The sequence below is a fragment of the Dermochelys coriacea genome, chromosome 3, assembly GCF_009764565.3.
Source record: "Dermochelys coriacea isolate rDerCor1 chromosome 3, rDerCor1.pri.v4, whole genome shotgun sequence".
Classification (NCBI taxonomy): Eukaryota; Metazoa; Chordata; order Testudines; family Dermochelyidae; genus Dermochelys; species Dermochelys coriacea.
This window is the reverse complement of record NC_050070.1, coordinates 128,126,266-128,145,783: the sequence shown is the minus strand read 5'-3', so window position 1 is coordinate 128,145,783 and position 19,518 is coordinate 128,126,266. Positions and strand designations below refer to the sequence as shown.

The 19,518-nt window shown below is 39.6% G+C and overlaps 1 protein-coding gene across 3 annotated transcripts; it reads right to left on the bottom strand.

The window, feature by feature from the left end:
* Positions 1 to 5,143: 5,143 nt before the first annotated feature.
* CCR6 (C-C motif chemokine receptor 6) lies at positions 5,144 to 17,351 on the bottom strand. Of its 3 annotated transcripts, none has more exons than XM_038396444.2 (4): positions 17,221 to 17,327; positions 13,006 to 13,101; positions 10,489 to 10,563; positions 5,144 to 9,329 (listed from the first exon to the last, which is right to left on the bottom strand). In XM_038396444.2, the coding sequence occupies exons 3-4, from the start codon at positions 10,495 to 10,497 to the stop codon at positions 8,244 to 8,246; spliced, it is 1,095 nt and encodes a 364-aa protein (XP_038252372.1). In that variant the 5' UTR covers positions 10,498 to 10,563; positions 13,006 to 13,101; positions 17,221 to 17,327; the 3' UTR covers positions 5,144 to 8,243. The 3 variants fall into 3 exon arrangements, with proteins under 3 accessions (XP_038252372.1, XP_043367224.1, XP_038252373.1); XM_043511289.1 differs by having other exon boundaries at positions 13,012 to 13,101; XM_038396445.2 differs by lacking the exon at positions 13,006 to 13,101 and having other exon boundaries at positions 17,221 to 17,351.
* Positions 17,352 to 19,518: the final 2,167 nt, after the last annotated feature.

Sequence of the window (19,518 nt, the reverse complement as noted above, 5' to 3'; positions counted from 1 at the left end):
GATGTGATGCAGTATGGATGTCATGGATAATTCAGACCAATGGGAAGAAACAAAATTAAATACGCTGTTTAAATACTTCCGTCTGCCCCACTGTTCCCGTCTTGAGGACTCCTGACCAACTTAACAGCACAATACATATGCTAACAAATTTAAACAAAACCTTTGTTTAAGTTTGTTAGCATATGTATTGTCCTGTTAAAGCCATATAAAGAATGAATGTCCTCCCTAGCTGTGTTCTGCTCCGTTAAGGAGCAGAGTGCAGGCCCCCGAACCTCCCAGAGGCGGGGCTAGCCCCAAGTCTTTCCCATACCCGCTAAAAATCTTTTGCCGGTACCGCGTAATGGAGGATACCGGCCTATTTGCACCCCTGGAAATACCCCTCCCCCGCAGCGTATGGATATGGACTCCTCGCGGTGCAGGGAGTCGCTGCTTAGCACTCAGATACCTGACTGGGTGTTCTTGGATGCCTGGTGCTTGTTAGAGGTAGGGGACATGGTTACAGATGCTATAAAGGAGCCGATCCCTTTGCATAAAGACACTTTTTCCGGTGTTCAGTCCTAAGGCAACACTTCCAGAAGACAGACAATGTTGTCTGCTTTGTCAGCGGGCCTCACGTTTCTCTGCATGTCAGACATCGAGCAAGGAATTGCACCTTGGTAAGGAGGGCAAACTGTGAGTAAGAGTGTAAGGAGAACATGGAAAATGTCATTTTTGAGGTGCTATCAGCAGCCCAATTAAGCACAGCAGAAGGTGTTTTTTTGCACGGGACTTCTGCTTTAAGTGTGAGTAGTGTAGCAGGCGCTAGCAAGATTGCTAAGAAATCTCCAATTAATCTCACTTTCCATATATTTTGAGACAAAGGCCAACCTGGGATCCTAAAAGGCACATTTATAAACTTAAAAGCAGCTTGATTTTCAGTAATTTGAGTCATCCACTTCAATGGAAGTTATGACTCCTTTTTTTCCCCTGATGCCTAAATGATAGATTTGGGAGTTTAATTTAAGGCACCCAGGTTTGAAAATTTTGGCCAAAGTTCCACTTCTGCTTTTATTTAAACTCAGATTGGCTTCAAAGAGAGCAGAATTGGGTCCCGCAGGAATTTATCAAGTCACTGTGCTGATAGGGAGTGTTTCATTCACTTTTATTTCTTTATTATGGCTGAGTCAATAAAGTGATAAGTATAATGATTAAATCCTGGAATTTGTCATTTCTATGGCTTTTATTTTTCCTTTTGATTAATAGTGGTTTTTTTTTTAAAATACAAAAAATAACAGTACAGGAAATTATACAACAAAAAATTGTTAGCAAAGGAAAGCATGAATGATGTCTCACCAATCTATTAGAATTCTTTGAGGACAAGCAAGCATGCATGTGGACAAGCATGATTTAGTTGCTATAGTGTACTTGGACTTTCAGAAAGCCTTTGACAAGGTCCACACCAAAGGCTCTTAAGCAGAGTAAGCAGTCATGAGTAAGACTGCAAGTTTATCACGGAGGTCACAGAAGTCATGAATTCAGTGACTTTCCGGGACCTCCATGACTTCTGCAGAGGCCAGGGTGGCTGGCCCAGAGGCTGCCTGAGGAGTTCGGGCAGCTCCCAGGCCAGCCGCACTGGCCGCTGCTGGGGAAGTCTTGGGCCATTGCCCTCTTTGCCTCCCCATCCAGCAGCAGGATTTTGAGTGCATGTGAAAGGGCGCTCAGGGCTGGGAGTTGGGGTGCAGGTGGGAATGAGGGGGGCTCTGAGCAGCGCTTACCTTGGGAGGCTCCCTGGAAGCGGTGACATCCCTCTCCCTTAGCTCCTAGCAAATGGCTTCACGCGCTGCCTCTGCCTGCAGGCTCCGCCCCCGCAGCTCCCATTAGCTGTGATTCCCGGCCAGTGAGAGCTGCAGAGCCGGTGCTTGGGCAGGGCACAGAGCTAGGAGCTGAGGGAGGGACATGTTGCTGCTTCCGGAGAGCCATGAGGAACTGAGTAGGGACCCTCAAGCCCCACCAACCCCTTTGCCCCCCAGCATCACTGGCAGCCCCCCCCCACCACACACACACACTAGTGAGGTCCTGGGCCATCCACTCCTCGAGCACCCATGGCAGCCCTCGGGCTGCTGCCCTGCCCTCCCCAAGATTTAGTCAGGGGTATATAGTATAAGTCATGGACAGGTGGTCATGGGCTGTACATTTTTGTTTACTGCCCATGACCTGAACATGACTTTTACTAAAAACACCCATCACTAAAACTTAGCTTTCATCATGAGCTAAGCGGGAAGGACCTCTCTTGTATCTGGTTAAAAGGTAGGAAACAAAATATAGGAATAAATGGTCAATTTTCAGAATGGAAAGTGGGCAGTAGTGGAGTTCCCCCAGGATATGTACTAGAACTGGTGCTGTTCAATATATTCAAAAATGATCTGGAAAAGGGGTAAACAGTGAGGTGATGAAGTTTGCAGATGATACTAAATTACTCAACATAGTTAAGTCCAAAGCTGACTGAAGACGTACAAAGGCATCTCACAAAACTGGGTGACTGAGCAACAAAATGGCAGATGAAATTCAGTGTTGATAAGTGCAAAGTAATGCACATTGGAAAACAAAATCCTAACAATACATACAAAATGATGGGTTCTAAATTCGCTGTTACCATTCAAGAAAGAGACCTTGGAGTTATCATGGATAATTTTCTGGAAACATCTGCTCAATGTGCAGCAGGAGCCAAAAAAGCTAACAGAATGTTAGGAAACATTAAGAAAGGGATAGCTAATGAGACAGAAAATATCATAATGCCACTATATAAATCCATGGTATGGCCACACCTTGAATACTAAGTGCTGTTCTGGTTTTCCCATCTTAGAAATGATGTGTTAGAATTAGAAAAGGTACAGAGAAAGACGACAAATCTGATTAGGGGTGTTGGACTCGTGTTCCATACAAGGAGTGATTAAAAAGCCTGGGACTTAGGAAAGAGATAACTGAGAGGGGATAGGATAGAGGTCTATAAAATCATGAATGGTGTGGAAAAAGTAAGTAGGGAAGTGTTATTTACCCCTTTATATAACACAAGAATCGGGGGTCACCTCATGAAATTATTAGGCAGCAGGTTTAAAATAAACATAAGGCAACATTTTTTCACACAACACACAGTCTACCTTTCAGAGTAGAAGCTGTGTTAGTCTGTATCCGCAAAAAGAACAGGAGGACTTGTGGCACCTTAAAGACTAACACATTGATTAGAGCATAAGCTTTCGTGGGCTACAGCCTGCTTCATCGGATGCATAGAATGGAACATACAATTAGATAGATAGATAGATACACACACATACAGATAAGTTGGAAGTTACCATACAAACTGAGAGAGCCTAATTAGCTAAGATGAGCTATTATCAGCAAGAGAAAAAAAACTTTTGTAGCAATAATCAAGATGGCCCATTTAGACAGTTGACAAGAAGGTGTGAGGATACTTAACTTCAGGAAATAGATTCAATATGTGTAATGACCCAGTCACTCCCTGTCTCTATTCAAACCCAAGTTCATGGTATCTAGTTTGCATATTAATTCAAGCTCAGCAGTTTCTTGTTGGCGTCTGTTTTTGAAGCTTTTCTGTTGCAAAATTGCCACCCTTAAATCTTTTACTGAGTGGCCAGAGAGGTTGAAGTGTTCTACTACTGGTTTTTGAATGCTATGATTCCTGATGTGAGATTTGAGTTCATTTATGTCTACCTTTGGAACTCATTGCCATGTTGTGAAGGCCAAAAGTATAACTGGGTTCAAAAAAAGAATTAGATAAGTTCATGGAGGATAGGACCGTCAATGGCTGTTAGCCAAGATGGTCAGGGACACAACGCCATGCTCCAGGTGTCCCAAACCCTCTGACTGCCAGAAGCAGGGACTGGAGGACCGATGGATCACTCAACAATTTCCCAGTTCTGTTCATTCCCTCTGAAAGACAGGATAGTGGGCTAGAGGGACCACTGGTCTGACCCAGTATTGGCATTCTTATGTTTTTATAATGATGAAGATACATCCGTGATAATGGCACTGGGACTTCTGGGTGGTTTGCAGTTTGTATGCTGCTTATCAAGCACTCAAGTGTGTATTTTTGTTAATTCCCCTTGACCACTCTGTAAAGACTTCTTTGAAACAAACTATGATCCATTTATTTAGCTGTCTGGCAAGGAATATTGAGTTCTATAGATTTTGTGTACTCTGTTTAGTGATGCCTTCAGCTTCTAATATGCTAATCACTAGGCTCCAGATCATTCCCACAGGCAGGAAACCCAAAAAAGTTTCTTCAAATTTTTCTGTTAAGGGAGTAGAGTTTAAACTCACTCACACAGAATAAGCACACAAACCCTGCAGGATCCCTTGAGATCTGTGCAGATTTTGGTGATCCTGTGGAGCTCAGCTTCATCTGCATGGAGGTTCTGTCTCTACACACCTGCTCCAGGACCCTTCCCGTTCACTCAGACTCGCTGGCACCAAAGTTTCTCCTCTGTGGTTAGGGGACAGTGTCAAAGTTGTCCACCGCTCATTCCCATCCCACGTCACCTCCATACTGACTGGAGCAGATCCAAATATGGAGATTCTCGACTGCACATGGGTCACAGAGATAAAACGTGGTGCCAGGATTGTGAGTGCTTCCTCAGGTTCTCTACCATTTCAGAATCATCACTCACGTGCCACAATTTGATAACATGCAAACCATCATGGCATTTGTGTGAAGAAAAGCACACAAAATTCAATAAAGTGCTAAGTTCCCTCTAAGCTACTCAGCCGTACTGCAGGCTATCAAGGGCCGCACAGGCAGGAGAGGCACTTCTTCCTCAGCCCCGGAACTGCCGCGGCCAGGACAACACGCCTCTCCCCCAGCCCCGGAGCTGCTGCAGCAAGAGAGGGTTAGGAGGAGTCCTCTCCCCCCACTGCAGCCCCGGGGCAGCCTGCACCCCAAATCCCTCATCCCCGGCCCCACCCCAGAGCATTCATCCCCAGCCAGAGCCCTCATTTCCCCCCCACACACACCCCAACCCTCTGGCCCTGAGCCACCTTGTGCATCCCAAACTCCTCAGCCCCACCCCCACCACATATCACCTCCATATTGGTGCACATAACAAAATTCATTCCACAGGTGGATATAAAAAATTAGAGGGAACATTGATAAGGAGTTTATCTTTTTTAATATACATAGAATATAAACTATAATAAGCATATCTTATTTGTACAGGTTTTTCAAATGCTACCTAGGAAATGTGTTACAGTTGCAGGTTCATTTGAAAAAATCATAGAAGTAATATTATACACATTTTAAATGATATTTTCTACTATAAACAGCAAAATACAGTTCAAAATCTTGTATCTAATGATGGGGAAGGAGGAAACATTGAATAGGCTCTATAATAGAGGTTTTAAGATGAATAAGGAATTTTCAGTGTAATCAAGTGACACTGTTTCAGCTATTTAACATTAGGATAATGAAGACAGAACTGTATTATTTTTCTGCCAATCGGCTATCAAAGTTTTATTTGCTGGAATGTCTACTAGTAAGAATGCTTTGCTATATATAGGTAATTAATATATATGTATTTTTGTATCATGTTTGTATAATTTATAGTTAATTAACAATAAAAGCCATATCTAATTTCCAAATTTGAAGAGATAGTCAGAAAGATCAGACTGATGTCTATAGAATCATGACTGGTGTAGAGAAAGTAGATAAGGAAGTGTTGTTTACTACTTCTCATAACACAAGAACTAGGGGTCACCAAATGAAATTAATAGGCAGCAGGTTTAAAATAAATAAAAGGAAGTATTTTTTCCACACAATGCATGGTCAACCTGTGGAACTCCTTGCCAGAGGATGTTGTGAAGGCCAAGACATAACAGGGTTAAAAAAAAGAGCTAGGTAAGTTCATGGAGGATAGGTCCATCAAGGGCTATTAGCCAGGATGGGCAGGAATGGTGTCCCTACCCTCTGTTTGCCAGAAGCTGGGAATGAGCGACAGGGGATCACTTGATTACCTGTTCTGTTCATTCCCTCTGAGGCATCTGGCACTGGCCACTGTCAGAAGGCCCAATATGGCCGTTCTTTAGAAAAAAATAGATTTAACATTTATATCTGAAAATCTCAAACTACTTTACAAACGTTGATAAATTGCTCCAATGTGAACAGTCCCCATGTAGCATGTCCCATCTGTGTTCTCCCTCAGTACTCCATCAGCACCAGCAGTACAGCTCTTGGCCCTGTCATGCTGCCACTGGCAGGCACTCTGCTGGCTCCAGTCTGCTTCCCCCTTCTGCAGCCAGTTAAAATCATGCAAGGGTAGTTACTCTGCCAAAGCCAGAATTTATACTGATCTAAGAAGGGAACAGTCCACATGCAGAAACTATTCCCCAGACCACCTGTCAGGTCTCACTAGTCACTTCCCCACATTTCAGCTGTTCTGCAAAGCAAAGCAGCTGCTTTTGCTCCTTTCTACATTTTGCCCCCACCCTTCATTTCAGACTGAAATTGATTGCCTGCTACACTTCAGAACTAAAATCATTCCCTCCAAGATTCCAAGCTCCTGTCTAGAATATTCTCCTACCAATCCCATTTATGAAGGTGTGGGACTTCTTCTCTAATTCTCTTCTGACCTCTGTTACAATTTTATGAGCTCCCATAACAAACAGAACTTTTAATTAACTAAACAGAAGTATTAAAGAAACTGTAACAACCATTTTAAGTAGCTGTGTTATTTATGTATTTTCCTGAGTGTTGTGCATAACTTACAAAATCAGTTAAGTTTCATCCTGAATCTTTATTGCTGAAAACTTGTGTAAATATAAAATGTGAGATATAGCTAAATTGTATAAAAGATGTATCCCAGTTTTATGCTGGATCATGATTAGGTTGTACTGTATGTCTCCAGCACTGACTAATAATTCTTACAGTTTATTGTATAAGTATTCAAGGTTTATTCATAACGGGTCAAATACTGAAGTCCTTACTCAGTATTAACTCTGGCAGACTTTACATTGCAGTCAATGAACCAAATTCTGCTCTCAGTCATATCAGAGTAATTTCTGAAGTCTTTGGAGTTAGTCCAGATTTGCATCAGTTTAGCAGGTAGCACAATTGAGCCCAACAGGAATTTTAATGACTAATAAGTACTGAGAAACAACTTCAGGATTTTTCTCCAGGTCGTTTGTCCAATAAAATAAAATAAAATAAAATACTGAGTATCAAGTGAGTCAAATACTGCCCTGTTAGGCCATCTTCAATGAAAAACAAAAATCACTCATGTGAATTTAAAATTTCATTTAATAAAGCAAACAAAAATATTCAGAGTGGTGTTTTGGCCTTTTGCAAGGACAAATTTACAAAATGGTCAGTTTCGGAGGAGTCTAAAACCTGAAGTTCCACTGCCAAATCAGGAAAATCTCTCTTCTCAAATAAACCTTATTTTCTGTTCCACAGATGATAAAAACTGAGGAGATGTTCCAAAACCTTTCAGTGTGTAGTTTTAAAAAAAACCAAACTATTCCCTTCAGTAGCCATGCTAGTATTGGCTCTAGACACTTCAGTGCTGACATAAGAAGGCACAACTATATAGGGAGGCAGCAGTCAGTAGTTACGGTACTGCACTGCACAGGGACTCAGGAGACCATTCTACCACAGACTTGTTATGTGACCTTGAGCATGTCCCCTCCCATGCTCTGTCTTGGCTATTCAGAATGCAAGCTCGTTGGTGCGGGGACTGTCTCTTACTATGTGTATGTACAATGCTAGCACAAAGGGGTCCCAGTCTTAGTCAGGACCTCAAGACACTACTGCAATATAAATAATTAATAATAATACAAGTATAAATGGGGTTGGTGGTGAATTTGCCTCTCTGATTCTTTTAAAATTGTTGTTATGATATGAGATAGCTGAGTTGAGCCCTGTTTTAAAACCAAAATACCAAGGCAATGTTCAAAACAAACTTGCAATTTTTCATTAGAATCAAGGAAGTTGCTTGATAAATTTAGCTCTCTGGAGAATTTTAAGTGCCTGTATTTGAAAACAGCATAAACGTTAGCTAGACAGTGATTAATACGAGTTTTCCATAGTCGTGTAATTCTCCTGTTTATGTTAATTGTTTTGATGAAGGGAGCTGTAGAACATAGAAACTACTATTTAGGGTGTCAGAAAGTCAAAATCACTGGCTGTGACATGAATAATGAGATTGGTTTGGATTGTTGGATGAATATAATGAAAGCTCCTTTGTAATAATGTTATATTACATAGTAAAGGATGACACATTGTCACTCATAATTTCACTTGTCTGCCTTGAGTGATAGGTATCAGAACTTATCCTTGAACTCTTGGTCTTGTATTTCCTGTATCTCAGGCACCACAGATCCTTCATCATGTTCACAAAGTAACTTCTAAATTTCACCCCAATAAATGCGTAGAGCACTGGGTTCAAACAACAATGGAAGAAAGCCAGGGTTTCTGTAACGTACTTTGCAAAGGCTATTTGCTTTTCACTATCACACTGTTTATTTAATTTACCCATATTTATGGCATTCACAAGAAGAACCATGTTATATGGTACTTGACAAACCAGGAAAACTATCACAATTAATATAATCAGACATATTGCTTTGTTTCTTTTGGAATTCTGAGCTTTCACCAAGGTTTTGACAATGAATGCATAGCAAAATACCATAAACAGCAGAGGGATAAAAAATCCAAATACAAGTTGCATACCCAGCAGCAATAATTTCAGCACAGTGCCTTTGTTCTCTGTATTGGATCTGTGTTCACAAATCTCTTCTGTTTCATTGACTGAGTGGCTGTAGCTTTGATTGAACATGAAAGTGGAACTGGAAATTAAAATTGACGATACCCATACAACCAAAGAGATCAGTCTACTGTATGCTAGCGTTCTAGCCCGAAGTTTAAATGACTTTGTTGCCTGTACAATAGCAATGTATCGGTCCAGACTGATAAAAGCCAAGAGCAGCATACCACAATTGAAGTTGATTGCATAAATACCTCTGGTAATTTTGCATATGAAGTCACCAAAGATCCATTTTTCAGCAGCATAATTTACTGCCCAGAATGGAAGAGTGAGAACAAACAATATGTCTGCTATGGCCATGTTGAAGAGGTATATATCTGTCATAGACTTGGTTTTTTTATATAAAGCAAAGGTCATCACTACAAAGATGTTACCCACTAAGCCCAAGACACATATAATTGAGTATGCAATTGGCAAAAATACTTTTGTGAAGTTTCTGACTTCCCCCTTGTCACATGGTGGTGTAATTTTATCATAATCAAATGTATAGTCTGGATATTCTGTGTAGTTGAGTTCTACCTGCAAAAACAATACAGCCAGTTAGCGTAAACATTAGTGCTCATTTCTGCAAGTTCTCTCTATTGCGTAAACAATGGAGAATTGATGGTATGAGACAAAGGATCAAATTCTGCTTTTAGATACATCCCAGTGTCTCAATAAAAGTCATGGAAATAATTGGCCCCAACAGTTTTTGAAAGTTAAACATACAAATACTACTCCCGGTCACTTCTCTTTCAAATCCACCTTTTCCTCATCATCCTGACCACCAAAATTCTTGTGCTCTCCAGTGATATGCTGTCAAAACTCCAACAAAGGCTCCCTCAGAAATGTTCTCCTTCAGTTGGTGATTCACACAACGTTCTCTAAAGAAAATTTTCTCTCCCCCACTGCATACTTGCACTGAGCACAGCTCAGACAATCCAGATCTTTATTGTCTCCTCTAGCATTAGTTCTTTCCCACAACTGTTAAACTACACGATTTTAACAGAAGAAGAATTTTCTTAAAATGAGAGATGTGTTTGAAGGAGTCTGGAGAACAACTGAAAAATAACTCATAGACTTTAAGGTCAGAAGGGACCCTCGTGATCATCTAGTCTGACCACTTGCACATTGCAGGCCACAGAACCTCACCCACCCACTCCTGTAATAGACCCCAACTACTGGTTGAGTTACTGAAGTCCTCAAATAATGGTTTAAAGTTACAAAAGACTCCACCATTTACATAACACGGTCCCTAACCTTGAATGTTGTTTTCCCATATTTACAAATCTTTCTTCTAGCATAGTGTATTTGCTGTTTTTCTTGCGCTTTAGCAATATTACTGAGAGCCAATGAAATATCAGCATTCTTTCTAGCATTCAAATTAGTGCTGTGCTCCTTGGAGTATTGTTTGTTGAGTTTCTGGAAATAAGGTGGCTAATGAATGTAACCAAATTGTAAATGAACTGTAAGAGGTGGCAATAATCTTCTGGAATAGTGCACAGAACTCTATAAAAAAACTTCAGCAAGATATCCAGTGACAACACAGTCTATGAAATATCACATCATCACAAATAACACTCATTAGCAAATCACTCCCAAGGTCATGACAATTTGTCCAGCACTTCATAGAAAACTGCCACTTCCAAATCAATTGTTTCATTGGTATATTAATACATTTCACCAATACACTGCTTACCCCATTCATTTTGGTGATGTGCTTCCTCTGATGAGAAAAGAAATGGTGAGGACAGTTCTGGTGTCCTCAGAGTCCCTGTGCAGGAGGGAAGTGGATTGGATCAGGAGAGCAAAACAGGAAGTGTCAAGAGAGCAAAACAAGAAATGTGCAGCAACAGAGAAAACCAAGACTAACAAAATTCATCAAAATATATTGTTTTCACTGAGATGTTCCAGTTTTGATGAAGTCTTCATTGAAAAGGTAGGACATTTTTTGAGGCAGGGGAAAATGAGTCATATTCAGTATTCTAGAGAGTCTGGTGGTTAGGGCATTGGCCTGTGGTGTAGGAGACTTAGGTTCAAGTTCCTGCTCTGCCAGATTCAGAGTGATCTGGGATAAAAAAAAACAAACTCTGCTGTGAATCCGGAGGAGCAGAGACTCAAAGCTGGGCTCTCCCCCACCACAGGCCAGTGCCCTACCCATGCACTCTCCCTTGATGTTTGTGAAAATGTTTGAAAGGTTTTGCTTTCATGCCAATGCAGAACAAAAAATAATTTCAACTCCTCAGCAAGTTGCCACAAAACAGAATTGTTCTCTGGTCAACTGTAATTGAAGGTGATAGTACTGTTGAACTGAAATTGAGTGTGTTTGTGTTGGTGAGGAAGAGCGATAGTGGTAACACTTGGAGACTCGTATTAGTTGTGTGAATTCTGCCTTAACTTATGATTTCTTTGCTTTTCAGTATTTGCATTGTTGTGAGGAAACACACACAGTCAATCTTAACTCTAATTTAACAAACTTTTTTGTATAGGAATTATTTGGATTTAAAAATTTTGCAAATGGAGCTGTGGGGACTGTAGACACATTTGTGAAGGGGCTGGAGAGAGAGGCTAGTCTGTGTGTGGGACTGAGGAGATGGTCTTCTCTGTTTCAGACTTGGCACACCCATTAGAGAAAGCTTTAACCAGTGCTCCAACTTCCTTTGCCTGCTTCTCAAAGTTGTGAAGCTGCAGTAGCCTGGAAGCCTGAAGAGATTTGAGTCCCTGGTGGAGGAAGCTTGAATACCATTTAAAGCTCTCTCTTGGAAGTATAAAGTTTCAAACCAAGCAGATGTGATTGTTTAACAGGCTCCACTGTTTCCCCAACTCTGCTTCCTGGCCGGCTCCACTCTCAAGACCCTCAGACAGTCTCTATTTGCTCCTTTAAGTCTTGAGTAGGCACTTTCTGTCTCCATCCAGCCATTGTCATTTGTCCACTGTCCAATCTCCATTGTCCCAGCTGATTTTCTTGTTTTGTAAGCTATCAGCACTCACATGCAGGACAGCTGCTCCTTCCTTTATCAAGTAAGATGCAGGAGACAGGCTGAACCTAAGTCCTTGTTTATAGTTCAGCCAATGAAGTCTTGAATTAACTAGATGTAAGACAATACTATCTCTGTCAGTTTCTCCCTAGGTGATTTACCTTGCAATTATATATTAAAACCACAATAGTTGTTGTAAAATGCATTTAACAACAAATAAATTGAAAAATTGCATGCAATGTAAATAGAAATAATTATGGCTCAAAGTATTTACAGACCATAAACATCAATTTAAAAAAAAAAACCATGCCTTAGATTTTGGAATAATCTACAAGTGAGTCTGTTCTCAACTCTCAAACTCCAGGGACCCTAAAGATTAGGTTCAGGCCTCCTTCCCCAGCAAAAAATCAGAAGTGGTGATATAAAAAAGTTTATAACTCAAATGAATTAACAGATTTACTTGAAAAACTCTCAAATTATAAAAAGTAAATTCTGTAAGTTTGGTGAGGATACAGAATTTAAGCCCCATCTTAAATGGGGGTAAACAAGGACTGCAGTATTTAATCTTGAGTCCGAAGACTTGCCACACTTCATGCTGACTACAACAGGAGTTAATTCAGACCAAAAATTATTGTTACCAATAATAGTAATTGGTTAGTGTGGCTGCTTCTGGCTCTATTTTTCTATAATGTATTAAGTAATTATCAGGGGTACATTTTCATATTGATTCACTAAAAAACATAAGTTCTTTAATAGTGCTTATATATATATATATATATATATATATATATATATATATATATATATATTAAAAAAAACCACACACACACACACACACACACACACACACACACACACACTCTATACACTGTATGTAATACAAACCCAGCAACATGCATTTGTTGTGCCATTTTTCCAGTGCATGTATCTCAGTATATTTCATTTCACTGTCAACGAATACATGAGTTGTCAAAAGTACTAATGTGATGCAAAAGGTAAACAAGTGAATAACCTGAAATTATAACAATATAGACAGAAGAGTCTTATGGGGTGGATAAATAGATTTCTGAAAGATAAGAAGTTTTCAGATACTTCAATTAAATCAGTAAGTAACCTCCAAATATTGCTAAAAATCATCACAGCTCCACTTCTTACCCTTTGCAGATGTATGGATTAAACAGATTTGGTCAGACTACCTTTCAAATATTTGCACAGCCTTGTTTTATTTTATTACTCACCAATACAGAAAAATGCGTCAGACAAAGAGGAAGTAGGTATGCTGTTCTGATGTGCTCACCCTCAACTTCAGTAAAAATGCACTTGAATATTAGGAACTCGAGAAACAAGAAATAGCAGCATTATTATAAATTAGGGTAAAATTCAAATCATCACCAATTCCTCCTAACATGTAACAACAATAATCTGTTGTGCATGTAAGGGCAGAGATTCAACCGTAAGTGTATTGTAGATGACAGAACTGGATGTTACTCGTTCAGTCGTTAGACACTATTAAAATTTTGATAGTTTTGATTAAATGGTCCTATTAGCATTGGAACTATGGAGAATAGGTTTGTATCTAATTAAATGGTTTCATTGTGCTTGGAACGTATCATGAATTATGGCCTCTATCCTGCAAAAAATTAAGCAAATGCTTAACTTTATGTATCGGAGAGGCCAATTGAAGTCAATGGAGTTACTGGTAGTGGCTATAAAGTTAAACACATCGAAGTGTTTGTAGGATCAGAGCCCACCTTAGTTATTTAACTGAGCAGTAATTATGTTCTCAAGTACACAAGATCTTACTATATATTGGGTTCTGAATTTTCCAGATGATGTACCTGAATTGTACTCAAGCAAAATGTGCACTTGCAGAGACAAAACAGGAAAATCTTTGTCGCCTATTTTTGTGCACACTTTTGCTATTTATATATTCATAGCTCAGGAACAACATTAACATGTTGTTCTAATTAGCCTTGGAAGGGTTTGATTTTATGTTGTATGAATTCTGGATAATATCCGTGTTTATTTCCATGCATTTTATTATTCATTTATGTTCATTCAAATGTTTGCAGTAACAGGAAATTAAACAAATAAATCGCTCAAATATGAATGATTTACTCAATGTCCTGAGCGTAAAGTTGTCATAATTTGTAATATTATTGGATGTCACCAGATGACGCTGTTTCAGTGGGCCTTACAAATTTTGTTTAAATCAATAGGAGGCTCGATCTTGGAGAAATGCTAGATATTGGGTAAAAAGAAAAGGAGTACTCTCGGCACCTTAGAGACTAACTAATTTATTTGAGCATAAGCTTTCATGAGCTACAGCTCACTTCACAGTTCTTTTTGGAAGTTGAACATCCAGCAATAAAATTGGTCCCCTACCTGAGTTTCTTTGACTGGAATAATTTTATAGATGCCAGGCTGCTGTCTACAGGACATACCCACAGAATCAAACACATTGCATGGTGTCAAAACATTAAATAACTGATCAAACTATTATGTCAAAAGTCAATAATAATTTACAGTTACTATCTTAGATCAGTTTCTAAGGTCCCTTTCTCCATATATCAGCATCAAAGGCCCTGAATGGAATTATGTGATAGAATCCAATCCTTTGCTAACATTACTGACACAAGCACAAATACTCTCTTATTCGCCTTCAACTGAAATCGAGTTTTTCCCCTATATATGCACACACACATTTTCATTATTACTGATAAAAAATAGAGCTGTCAAGCACTTAAAACAATTAATCACGATTAATCATGCTGTTAAACAATCGAATACCATTTATTTTAAATATTTTTGGATGTTTACTACATTTTCAAATATATTAATTTCAGTTACAACACAGAATACAAAATATACAGTACTGACTTTTTTTTTTTCCACCAAATGCATCTGATGAAGTTAGCTGTAGCTCACGAAAGCTTATGCTCTAATAAATTTGTTAGTCTCTAAGGTGCCACAAATACTCCTTTTCTTTTTGCGAATACAGACTAACACGGCTGCTACTCTGAAACCTGTATGGAAGCGTGCTCCCACTATCCATGCCTTTGTCACTTCCAGCTTAGATTACTGCAGTGCGCTTCACATGAGACTACATCTTAAAACTGGTTTCAGAGTAGCAGCCGTGTTAGTCTGTATTCGCAAAAAGAAAGCTTGCTTATGCTCTAATAAATTTGTTAGTCTCTAAGGTGCCACAAGTACTCCTTTTCATCTTAAAACTGTTTGTAAGCTGGAACCTGGTGCAGAAGGTGGCTGTTTGGTTTGTAAGTACAGTGTCCTTCAGAAAGCACATAACGCCTGTGCAATGGTATCTGCACTGGTTACTTGGGAGCTTACAGATAGATTTAACAATGCTGGTTTTAAATGATATAGCCCTAAATGATCGAGAGCCAGTCTAGCTGAGTGACGGTCTCTCTTCCTATGAAACACTGCCACAATTGTGGTCGGTTGAGGTACTGATGCGACTTCACCCTTGATATAACAGAGAAGGTGGCTAACAGGCAAACAGAATTCAGAAGGGCTCCAAGGCTCTGAAATTGCCTGATTTAGTGACTTTCATGGCATGCGCCAGGGCTCATTTGTTTCATCTGGTTTTTGAAGAGGGGTGGATGGAGTGAGATACTGTACAGTGTCTGACAAGGAATAGTATTTAAGCACACGTTAATGGTGTGGTAGATAGAACTCATGAGCTGAGCATATTTCATTTTTGTTTTGTATGTTTAGATAACTGGCAGGGCGCCCAGAACTTGTGGATGGGTGCTTTCGACTTATTGCAAACAAAAATAAATCGTAGATACAATAATCTACTCTGTATAATGTATTTGTTTTATGATGTATAAAAATGCAATAATTAAAATCTCACAATCTTGTAAGTAAATTAGGTCCCCAAAAGCCTTTTTTAACAGCTGTTAAACTTGTTTTATTAAGAACAAATTAAATCTGCAATTATTACAATCAAAAAATTGTGCAGTTTGGTTAAAAAAAAGCTTTTCTTTAAGACCTTATTTGCCAATACTTTTTCTTTAAATTATTTATTCTGTTTTGCTGTCTAGTGAATACTTGCATTTCCAGAGGGTCTGATCCAAAACTCACTGAAGTCAATAGAAGTCTTTCAGTAATTTCAGTGGACTTTGGATCAGGCTTATAATGCGGTTTCTGGACTGTTCTGGAGGTATAAATACTAGTTTTATTTCAAATTATTTTGTTTCTGAAGTATCAAACTATAGCATATAACCTCCTCGCTCACTAACACTTTATATAAAAGGAGCATGTGCAAATGTTTTCATAATGCTGATAGAAATTATTTTCTTTCTAATAAATTATTATAAAATATTTTTAAAATCCTGGATAGGAAATTCTGTTGCCTGTTACAAGGCATTTGTAAACGGAGTTACAGACAGTTATTTATACCATGTCTTTATTATGGGTGATAGAATGTCTTCAAGGAACTTACTAAAAAGAAAAGCAGTTTCTCTTAATATCTAAAGCAAATCCCTTGATTCATAACAATTTTGCTTTCCACATTAAAATTAGGCCTTAGTCCTGCCATGAGCCACACCCGAGCAGACCCCTGGTTCACAGAGTGCATTGCAGGATCCGGGCCTTTAACATTTCTTTCTTGCCACTAGAAAACTTTTGACAGCTTTGGGAATGAAAAGGTGATTGTAATTCTTCCAGAGCCGACTTCATAACACAAAGACAACTCCAGCTCACCTCACTGGTGTGAGTAGTCTGATCAGCTTCAGTGGGATTACTCACATGAGTAAAGTAAGCAGGATATGGTAATGATTTATATTCTTCTAAACTGGATACATAACTCAATAAATGTGCTAGTTTTCAGTCCAAGTGCTCACTTCCAAATGAAGAATTCTGCTGCTAGTAATGGGCTTAATCGTCCTTATCAGGTGCTGGCCGACATTCTAATCATTTACAAAGCAATGATATAACTACCTCGAGAGGTAATTAAGTATCATCATCATCATCACTGTACTACAGACAGAAAAACAGACCCAGAGTAGTTCCATGACTTTCCCAAAGCCACACAAGGAATCGGTGACAGTTGTGGAGAAGAGAAGTCAGAAGAAGATAAGTTTCAGAGTAGCAGCCGTGTTTGTCGGTATTCGCAAAAAGAAAAGGAGTAGTTGTGGCACCTTAGAGACTAACAAATTTATTTGAGAAGATAATAGATTTACAATCTGAGCCCTAAACACATTTAGTTAAAATAAGAGGGATGGTTATTGTCCATTAAGTAGACTGATCAGATGTTCAGCTTGGACTAAGCAAAAGCATTGCTGATTCTTTTCTGTATTCTAATATTCCCTAATTAAAGTGTAGCTTTTACTTTTAGTCTGTAATAGACACAATTAGCAGCAATAAAAGCAGACTTTGAAAATGAAGAATTAACTCAATTTTAATTGGCTAAGGTAGCTAGTCTGACTTACCACCACCGCACATCTTCTTTTGACCCATTTATTAAGTCCAGACAGCCGTACGAGCAGACACCAGACTTCTTCAAAGTGTTGTAAGGAGAGGGGTTTTTCCTTCTTAAGACATCTTACTAAAAATCTGCATGTTATGCAAATGAAGCCCCCGCCCAATCCCCCCCCCCCATAGTCTTACATTTCAGCTCAAAAAGAAAATTACTCTCGTTTTGCTAATATGGTTATTGTGGTTTGTCAAATCTCACCACCGGTGAGCTGCCTGCCACCACGAGCTGAACAAAAAGAAAATAAAAGGTAAGAAAAATACTGTACATGTTATGCCGATGAAACCCACAGGCTTGATCTGGGATGATCCTGGGGTTTTCTTTTGCTACTCTAGGAAAACTTCAGCACGTGTCATCCACTTTGTACCAGCCCATGTTTTGAATTCATTTACATTTAGATTGACATATATTGATTTATAAAATAGATATACACAAAATGGCACCCATCACAGGCTCTGGGCTCCGTCATTCCTTAAGAGCACAGAATTTAAATAATACACAGTCATGTTTAGTTTATTATATGCAAGTTAACACGTTGTCACTGTACTTTCTCTCAGATATATTTTTACCTTTTTCCTCTGCCCATCTCCTTATTCTGTTTCCCTCTCAAACTTATTTTTCTATAGTGCATAGTTTTCCCATCTTTCTCTCTCCCTCCATCCCACTCCTTCCTCTTTCTGTTGTATTCTTTCAGTCTTTTCCCTCCCTTTTCTCCATCAGTCTCTCTCACATTTTTCTCATCACCCAAAATAGCTCTCCCATCACCTACTTGCTGCCTTTTATTCTCAGATTGCTCAATTTTTTATTTTACTCCCAACCTTGACTCACTCACTTGCTCGCTCTCTCTCACTGTCATACACACACATTCTGCTCTTGCCCTTCCCACATCCATCCGTGGCTCTCACAGACACATACTTCTGGAAGGGCTGGGGGTTTGTCAAGGTTCCTTCCCCACTCTGAACTCTCGGGTCCAGATGTGGGGACCTGCATAAAAGACCTCCTAAGCTTATTCTTACCAGCTTAGGTTAAAAACTTCCCCAAGGTACAAACTTTGCCTTGTCCTTGAGCCCTATGCTGCCACCACCAAGCGTGTTAAACAAAGAACAGGGAAGAGACCACTTGGAGACGTCTTCCCCCAAAATATCCCTCCCCCCACCTCCCAAGCCCTATACTCCCATTCCTGGGGAAGGCTTGATAATAATCTTCACCAATTGGTACAGGTGAACACAGACCCAAATCCTTGGATCTTAAGGGCAATGAAAAAGCAATCAGGTTCTTAAAAGAAGAATTTTAATTAAAGAAAAGGTAAAAGAATCACCTCTGTAAAATCAGGATGGTAAATACCTTACAGGGTAATCAGATTCAAAACATAGAGAATCCCTCTAGGCAAAATCTTAAGTTACAAAAAGACATTAAAACAGGAATACACATTCCCTCCAGCATAGCTTATTTTACAAGCCATTAAACAAAAGAATATCTAACGCATTTTCTAGCTAGATTACTTACTAACTTAACAGGAGTTGAAAGGCTGCATTCCTGATCTGTTCCCGGCAAAAGCATCGCACAGACTGCCAAAAACACTTTCTTCCCCCACCCCTTCAGATTTGAAAGTATCTTATCCCCTCATTGGTCATTTTGGGTCAGGTGCCAGCGAGGTTACCTTAGCTTCTTAACCCTTTACAGGTAAAAGAGTTTTGCCTCTGGCCAGGAGGGATTTTATAGCACTGTATACAGAAAGGTGGTTACCCTACCCTTTATTTTTATGACCGGGTTCTTCCTTCTTCAGGGTAGGATCAGCTAGCAAAGGATATTTCTAATTCCCATGCAAGTGAGAAGGACAGAGCTAGGTTTTCAATGTTGGGGGTTAGCTCAGATTTTAGCTCAATCTACTTGATCTAGTCTCAAGCCAGGCAAAGAAAGCTGAACCCTCATCAGCTATTTGGCAGGGGTTTTTCTGGGGATGGAGGAGAAAGGGATTTGCAGGTCTGAGATACAGGAGGTGGATGGGGGTGTGATTGCACATGGGGCAAAAGTGAGGCAGAGGGACTGCATGGTTGACCCCTGTGCTTAGCTCTTGTTCTTAGCTCATGAGATACTTGACATTTTACTCTAATTGTAAAATCCCATCACATTGTGGATAGTCTGTTACCAATGCATGCACCATTTACCATGGAAGGTAACAAATAAGGCAAAAGCAAACACAGTATGAGTGGGAAAATCGGAAGTGACCTGTGTGGCAATGATAAAGAATTAC